Source organism: Saprolegnia parasitica (assembly GCF_000151545.1).
Source record: "Saprolegnia parasitica CBS 223.65 unplaced genomic scaffold supercont2.296, whole genome shotgun sequence".
Classification (NCBI taxonomy): Eukaryota; Oomycota; class Saprolegniomycetes; order Saprolegniales; family Saprolegniaceae; genus Saprolegnia; species Saprolegnia parasitica.
In genome coordinates, this window is record NW_012156690.1 from 1 (window position 1) to 8,155 (window position 8,155).

Below are 8,155 nucleotides of genomic sequence, written 5' to 3' on the forward strand. Positions count from 1 at the left end.
AGCCGACCGGATCTGCCGCCGATTGACATTTACTCCATGTACAGCGGCGTCAAGGAAGACTTTGATGAGATGTTTGGCGTCACGGGTGCACCCGCCAACATCCGTTTTCACTTTGGCGAGGACATTGACGTGGCCCACTTTGGCCGCCTCCTCCTCGAGTCGAGCGCGATCTTGTGCCCGAGCAAGATGGAAGGCTTTGGCCACTACATCAACCAAGCACGCGCGTCCGGCGCGCTTGTCTTGACGACGGACGGGGCGCCCATGAATGAGTTTGTCGATGAGGACTCTGGTGTCCTCATTGAAGCCTCCCGCCTCAGCCCCAACCCGTATGATCCTATTTGTGTTGTTTTTGAGAAGAGGAGTGACGTTGCGTGCTTGTAGGAACCAGCTCCTGAGCATCTATGGCGGCATGGAGTGGGACGTGACGTCGCACGCGATTTGCGACGCGGTCGACAAGGTCGTTGCCATGACGCCGGCACAGCGAGAAGCGCTCGGCATGCGTGGGCGCTTCCGCTACGAGCAGCAGCTCGTCGAGTTCAATGCCGCGATGCGCCGTGTTCGGATGCTCTTTGACCTGTAGCCAACGCAGAGTCTCATGCGTTGGCACCGGTAAATTTGTAGCACCCTCGTCGTCATCTCTGGCCGTTATCGTCCCTCATCAAGTCCTTCTCAGCGATGAAAATACCGTAAGTATTAAGACCTAAAAGTCCTCTCCAACCACCATACCATTCCCTGTACGACGACACCTTGTCCACACTGGAATCAACGCTCATAGTGTGCACATTGCACAACTGTGCATTACACTGTTCTTGACTTTCGACTCAATGCGACGACGGCAGCGACGAGGCTTGGCCGTCGCGGAGGCAAGGCGTATGGAGGCCGCAGGCCGGAATGAGGTACGCAGCTTCTCGCCAAGATGCAGAAATTGGGATTGGAATTTGACGGACAGGCCACCCGTTCGTTAATGATGCCCGTTAACAAGGAAGGCCCTGTGGTCTAGTGCAGGAGGTCCCGATTTCGAACATGCCCGTTGTTATTAATAATAATGGCAACTTGCCAGAGTTGCTAACATCACCCATCGCCGTCTGCCAAATATGGGAAAATGACAGAACTGGGTGTGTTTGGTAAAAGCTGCGTCAAAACAGGAATTTGGAGAAAAAATAACCATTCGCTTAAGTTCCCGGCAGGGTATTGGGGTTGTTTGGCAAGGTAGTCGCAGGGAAGGGTAGGTGGGGGTGATGTGAGGTGTTGAGGAAGGTTAAAGGATCGTTGTACATGTCTTGTTTGCGGTGAAGGAGGCGTAGGAGGAGAGGGGCATGTGAAGACGCCAAGGTGAGCCACCCTGAGCCACTTTGAGCCACTCAATATTAAAACCAAGTCTATGTATTTTTATGCAATTTACCCAGGTTTGGGTTGATTTGGGCCCACGTTCACCCAGTTTTGACATTTTCCCGCCAAATATTGATTGGAGACCACATGGCGGCACCAATCACAGTTTGCTGAGCTGCATGAGCGGTTCCTCGTCACACAGGTGTCTAGACTAGTTCTTCGATGCTATCCAATACCAAAAGTTGAGCCCATTATTGATTCGCCATGGAGATGGTTTTATCAAGATATACTAGTACAGTATTTACTCACTGGGAACTGGAAATAAAACTGTAAAACCAAATCGGTCCGGAAACACATGGTGTTTCGTCGATGGGAACGAGAGCGCTCAGGTGGGCAAATGAAACTCACAAGCGACGCAAGCAAATCGTACTTTTGACAGGTTTCCAAGCGTGCGAGTGGACTCATAGAAGACAAAGCGTTCGTGCACAATATTCCGTGCACACGTCACATTCATAACGTTGGACAGCGCACCCTCCGTGTGTCCGCGTGTCCCAAGTCGTCGCTGGACTGCTGTACCCGTATATGTAGCGCCATGGCTGGCGGCTGGGTCAGTTCAGTTTTTATCACAGACGTGGCATGGCCAACCTCGTCGTACGACCGAGACGCGTATGTCGAATGCGACTCACGCCCTCTTCTTGTGCTTAGAAAGGACGATCGGTCTGGTCTCTGCGCCCAAACCATCGCAAGCTCGCGCTCGCCGCGTTTGCCGCGTGCGCCTTTACACTGCACTCGATCGCCTATAGCAGCGTGCCGCAGCGCCCGCTCCTGCGCAGTAAAGGCAACGTGTCCTGGCCCAACGTCTTGTCCATGCGCACAGCGTCCGTGCACAGCTCGGACAAGGACGACGACCTCTTTGGTGACGTGGTGCACCTCAACAACCTCAACGAAGCCTGCTTCCACGCCAGCGACAGCATCGTTCACTGGTCATACAATAGCACCGAGGTCGACCTCGCCCAGCTCTGGTCCCGCGACGAGACACCACAGGACGAGCTCATTGCGCACCTCGCGCACTGCCCGGGCGTTGACATCTTCCTTCCCACGGGCTTGCGCGGCCACGGGTACTGCGAAGACGGTATGGCGTACGTCAAGTTTCTCAAGACGCGCGCGCTGCCGCTCTGGGTCTTTGATTTGCGCTTCGACTACCAAGGCAAAGTGCAATGTCAACTTCAATCTCAACTAGAATCTGACATTGCACTTTGATGCGTAGGCCGAACAAATATCAGCTATTTCGACTTGTGCCCGAACACGGCCCTGCTCTTTATGAACCACTACATGGACGGCGTCCCTAGCCGCCCGGACTTTCCCAAGGTCTCTGGCCCTGAGCCCAAAAGTGATTTGACATTTATCATCCTAGGACAAGGTCATCATCTCGATGCCCAACGTGGAAATGTACGAGCTCAAGGAGAAAGACTATCACCGCTTCGACGTCGTCCTCTGCAAGACGCGCGACGGCTACGACCGCCTCTCACAATGGTATTAGCTCCTTCCCTCGCTCCGCTATAAAGTGTGAATCTAGGTACAAGGACTTTGGAAACCCGCGCAACACGACACTGCTCTACGTCCAGCACACGTCGTCCGACCCGTCGACGGCCGCGCACATGCATGCTCTATCACACCCCAAGCTGCCACCGATCCAGCCCAAGGACTTTGACAACATCACGTTCTTCCACGCCAACGGCAACAGTTGGCAAAAAAGCACGCCGTCCGTGCTCAAGTGCTGGCAACGCCGACCGGATCTGCCAACCATTGACGTCTATACGCTCAGCACCAAGACGCAAGAGGACTTTGAGGAGATTTTCGGACCGGATGCCGCGCCACCCAACGTGCGATTCCACCACGGCAAGGCCATCGACGCGTCTCAGTTTGGCCGCGAACTCGTTCAAGCCAGCGTCATCTTGTGTCCGAGCAAGATGGAGGGCTACGGCCACTACATCAACCAAGCACGCGCGTCCGGCGCGCTTGTCTTGACGACGGACGGGCCGCCCATGAATGAGTTTGTCGATGAGGACTCTGGTGTCCTCATCAATGCGCATCGCCTAGGGCCCAACTCGTAGGTAGCTCTCGCATCCCGAACGCGTCGTGATCGTGCTTGTAGGAACCAGCTCTTGAGCATCTACGGGGGCATGGAGTGGGACGTGACGCCCGACGGTGTCTGCGACGCAGTCGATACCGTGCTGGCGCTAACGCCCTCCGAGCGGCAGCGACGCGCCGAGAACGGACGCCGGCGGTACGAAGCGCAGCTGGTCGCGTTCAAGGAGAACATGCGCCAAGTGCGCGCCGTCTTTGACGTCTAAGCTCTCCTCGTACTACACGCGTAGTATATTTGCAGTCGCTTCGCCGAGCAAGACATCTGTCAGTAGCCCTCTGAACCGATAGCACCACGTACGATTCCTCACCGGTGTGTTTGTTTACTACTCAGTTCAGTCGGAACTGTGGAGTGGCACGTGCAAGCCAGCATCGACACGACCTAAACTAGTCTTATCTTTTTGAGCGTGAGCTGGAGACCATACGTGTGCCACTTGCGCCATTGTTGTCGTGGTCGCTAGCCGACATAGAAATATACCGTGCCCAAGTAGCCGGGAGACACAAATTGAATCACTTCCGAGGATACTCGATGTATGCGTGGGAGAGCAACCATGCAGTCTGTACTGCAACCAAGGGAAATATAGTGTGACAATGATATGCAGCGATAACGCGATGGCGTTTCCCGCCAACGCCGTGCACAGGAGCAGCGATATTGCGTTGCACCAGCCTGCGCGGTGGCGACGTCACTGGACGCTCGCTCATCAACACAAGCAACAACGTTGGTCGTCCGAGTGGATAAGAACACGCAGCCGTGCGACGGTCACAATTGACAGCACCCGATTACAAATGGACATGTAGATTTGGACGTGTGCCAAAATAGTGTAAGGTTGTTGGGCCGATGTGCCAACGCAGGGAGGTGGTTCGAGAGGGTAGGAGGGGTTCTAAATGTAGTAGGATCGGGCTGGTCAAGAGTACTATTATGAGCTCGTGGTCTGGTGGCGTTGCAGGGGCAAAGGGCTTGGTTGTTTGATAGGAAACACTATTTCGGTGCGGAAAACACCTCCAAAACTACATTTACCACGTCCAAATATACATCTCAGATCGTAGTGAGACGACACGATGGTACCTACCATGCTCCCTCCCACGTCCCGTCATGCTCGACCACTAGGCGCAGCGCCCGCGCCGCTTCTACTTTGGCCTCCTCGCGCTCCTCTGTCTCATCGTGGCTGCGTACAGCGTCTTTACGTGGGAGATGGTCAACCTGCCGTGGCTTCATGGCGCCAAAGGCCAAGACTTGGCGCATCTTCGGCGCCACAACGAGTCGAGCGGCCACGGAATCGCCACTGCAACTGGGGCTGATAACGTCACGCGTCTGCCCAATGCGACCCTCAAGCTCCACGCAACGGGTCCGGTCGACGTCACGCGTGAGCCCAGTTCGAGCCCCGTACTCCACACGACCAAGGGCATTGACGCAACAACAGCGACCCCGCCGTATGACCTCTTCGGGGATGTAGTGCACCTCAACAACCTCAACGAAGCCTGCTTCCATGCCAACGACAGTATCGTTCACTGGTCGTACAACAGCACCGAGGTCGACCTCGCCCAGCTCTGGACCCGCGACAAGACGCCACAAAACGAGCTCATTGAGCACCTCGCGCAGTGCCCCGAGGTCGATGTCTTCCTCCCCGCCGGCCTGCGCGACCACGGGTACTGCGAAGACGGTATGGCGTACGTCAAGTTTCTCAAGACGCGCGCGCTGCCGCTCTGGGTCTTTGATTTGCGCTTCAACTACCAAGGCAAAGTGCAATCTCAATCGCAACTAGGATCTGACATTGCACTTTGACTTGTAGGCCGAAAAAACATAAACTATTTCGACTTGTGCCCAAACACGGCGCTGCTCTTTATGAACCACTACACCGAAGGCCTCATGGACCGCGACGACTTTCCATCGGTAACTTGGTTCTGGGTGCGAAAAGTGGTCTCACAATCATCATCCTAGGACAAGGTGATTGTCAATATGCCCAACGTGGAAATGTTTGAGCTCAAGGGCAAAGACTACCACCGCTTCGACGTCGTCCTCTGCAAGACGCGCGACGGCTACGACCGCCTCTCGCGCTGGTATCTTTGGCCCCGCATCGTATGCGAGATTATCTCAGGTGCTACTACTGGTAGGTACAAGGACAACGGAAACCCACGCAACACGACACTGCTCTACGTCCAGCACACATCGTCCGACCCGTCGACGGTGGCCATTACGCATGCGATGGCGCACCCGGAGCTGCCGCCGATCCAGCCCAAGAACTTTGACCAGCTCACGTTCTTTCACGCCAACGGCCACAGCTGGTTCAAGAGCACACGCGCAGTGCTCGAGTGCTGGCAGCAGCGACCTGATTTTCCGCTTATTCACGTCTACTCGAGAAACTCATGGACGCTCGACGACTATCATCAGATCTTTGGTGGTCGTTCGCCATCGAATCTCCAGTTTCACCACGGCGAGGAAGTCGACGTCGCCCAGTTTGGCCGCCAGCTCCTCGAGACGAGCGTGGTCATGTGCCCGAGTCGCATGGAAGGCTTTGGCCACTACATCAACCAAGCTAGAGCGTCCGGCTCGCTCGTCTTAACGACCAATGCGCCGCCCATGAACGAATTCATCGACGGCGATTCCGGTGTGCTTGTCGATGCTTTTCAACAAGGTCCCAACCGGTACATGATGACAATCTATAGACTATAGAAGTGTATCATCTCATCACTGTGTAGGGACCAGCTCTTGAGTGCTTACGGCGGTATGGAGTGGACTGTATCGTGGAATTCGATCTGCGACGCTGTCGACAACGTCCTGCATCTCGCGCCGTCCGAGCGCCAGCGGCGCGCACAGAACGGACGGCGACGCTACGAGAAGCAGCTCACCGAGTTTCGAGACAACATGCATGACGTGCGCGCTCTTCTTGCCAAGAAGCCGCATCAGTAGAGATGAGCTAACGAAGGCTCCAGCGTGTCAATACAGCACCAGTCAAATATCCATCAGACAAGGGCTGAAATAGCACGTAGTAGTGTACCGTATTGCGACGCTGCCTCTCTGGGCGTGGATGCGGGGTAGCCAGCATAGTACATACAATATTGACGCTACAGCAGTCGTCTTACACGAGCTCTCGGAAAGGGTAGAGGGCTTGGACATGCTGCATGTTCTCCTTGAACGCGGCCAGCTGCTGCTCGTAGCGCAGGCGGCCGTTGACGGCGCGCCGACGCCGCTCGTCTGGCGTCATGGCGAGCACGTCGTTGACAGCATCGCAGATCGACTTCCACGATACAGTCGACTGGTGCCGTACGTGCTGAGGATCTGCTTCCTAGTACACTGTACAGTGATGTGTACGAACGGTGGTGGTATCACGTCCAGATGCAACAAGAAAAAAAGGAATCGGACAATTTCTGGATGGTTTCTGGGGCGTCTGGAGGGCTACAGCCGAGGCGGAGAGAGGGCAACCATATCGAGAACAGTCGATAATTCCTCGAAATATGCAGGTTTGGCGTGCTTCACGACGCGATTACCGCATCAGTCGTAGAGAGTAGCATGTGCGATACTGCTTTAGAGTGAAAATTGCCACCGACATTGTATCAGACAAAAATGTTGCCCAGCGAGCATCGACATGCGTTTATGGCTTGGTAATCTCATTCGCTAGTCCGACGCGAACGTGGCGCATGGCGCGTTTGAACTCGAGAAGCTGCGCCTCGTACCGCCCGCGCCCCTTCGCAGCTCGTCGTTCTCGTTCAAGCACAGGCAGGGCCAGCACTCGATCGACGGCGTCGCAAATGGCATCGGCCGTCACGCCCCACTCCATGCCACCATACACGCTCAAGATTTGGTTCCTACAAAGACATGCGACGGTGGAAAAATCGCAAACAATACAACATACGGGCTAGGGTCCTTCTGGGTGGCGTTGATAAGCACGCCCGAGTCGTCGTCGATGAATTCGTTCATGGGCGCCCCGTCCGTCGTCAAGACAAGCGAGCCGGACGCGCGTGCTTGGTTGATGTAGTGGCCAAAGCCTTCCATCTTGCTCGGGCAGACGATGACACTCGATTCCAGTAGCTGCCGGCCAAACTGGGCGACGTCGACTTCTTCGCCATAATGGAATTGCAGGTTGGACGGCGCGCCGCGTGGTAGAAAGAGCTCGTTGAAGTCGCGGAGCGTGCCGCTATTCATCGAGTAGATATCGATACGCGGGAAATCAGGTCGCTGGTGCCAGCACTCGAGCACCGCGCGCGTGCTCTTGTGCCAGCTGCGTCCGTTGGCGTGAAAGAACGTGAGCTGGTCAAAGTTCTTGGGCTGGATCGGCGGCAGCTCCGGGTGCGCCATCGCATGCGTAATGGCCACCGTCGACGGGTCGGACGACGTGTGCTGGACGTAGAGCAGTGTCGTGTTGCGTGGGTTTCCGTTGTCCTTGTACCTACCAGTAGTAGCACCTGAGATAATCTCGCATACGATGCGGGGCCAAAGATACCAGCGCGAGAGGCGGTCGTAGCCGTCGCGCGTCTTGCAGAGGACGACGTCAAAGCGGTGGTAGTCTTTGCCCTTGAGCTCAAACATTTCCACGTTGGGCATATTGACAATCACCTTGTCCTAGGATGATTGTGAGACCACTTTTCGCGCCCAGAACCAAGTTACCGATGGAAAGTCGTCGCGGTCCATGAGGCCTTCGGTGTAGTGGTTCATAAAGAGCAGCGCCGTGTTCGGGCACAAGTC

The 8,155-nt window shown here is 55.6% G+C and overlaps 3 protein-coding genes across 3 annotated transcripts in view; 2 read left to right on the plus strand and 1 right to left on the minus strand.

The window, feature by feature from the left end:
* Positions 1-2,196: 2,196 nt before the first annotated feature.
* SPRG_16374 (hypothetical protein) lies at positions 2,197-3,788 on the plus strand (the record flags this gene model as incomplete). The annotated part of the gene is made up of 5 exons (XM_012355733.1): positions 2,197-2,548; positions 2,597-2,697; positions 2,744-2,862; positions 2,906-3,439; positions 3,485-3,788. 5 exons carry the CDS (start codon positions 2,197-2,199, stop codon positions 3,681-3,683), a joined length of 1,305 nt encoding a protein of 434 aa, XP_012211123.1. The 3' UTR covers positions 3,684-3,788.
* A 718-nt stretch (positions 3,789-4,506) lies between these two features.
* SPRG_16375 (hypothetical protein) lies at positions 4,507-5,693 on the plus strand. The gene is made up of 5 exons (XM_012355734.1): positions 4,507-4,536; positions 4,583-5,215; positions 5,265-5,365; positions 5,414-5,532; positions 5,587-5,693. The coding sequence occupies exons 1-3, from the start codon at positions 4,534-4,536 to the stop codon at positions 5,277-5,279; spliced, it is 651 nt and encodes a 216-aa protein (XP_012211124.1). The 5' UTR covers positions 4,507-4,533; the 3' UTR covers positions 5,280-5,365; positions 5,414-5,532; positions 5,587-5,693.
* Positions 5,694-6,551: 858 nt separating this feature from the next.
* Positions 6,552-8,155, minus strand: part of SPRG_21740 (hypothetical protein) — a gene marked incomplete at both ends in the record, with an annotated part of 4,009 nt that continues 2,405 nt past the window's right edge. Inside the window, 5 exons of the mRNA XM_012355735.1 lie at positions 6,552-6,758; positions 7,104-7,278; positions 7,314-7,859; positions 7,914-8,032; positions 8,078-8,106. Coding sequence (XP_012211125.1) covers positions 6,552-6,758; positions 7,104-7,278; positions 7,314-7,859; positions 7,914-8,032; positions 8,078-8,106 — 1,076 coding nt within the window. The remainder of the gene's footprint in view (positions 6,759-7,103; positions 7,279-7,313; positions 7,860-7,913; positions 8,033-8,077; positions 8,107-8,155) is intronic.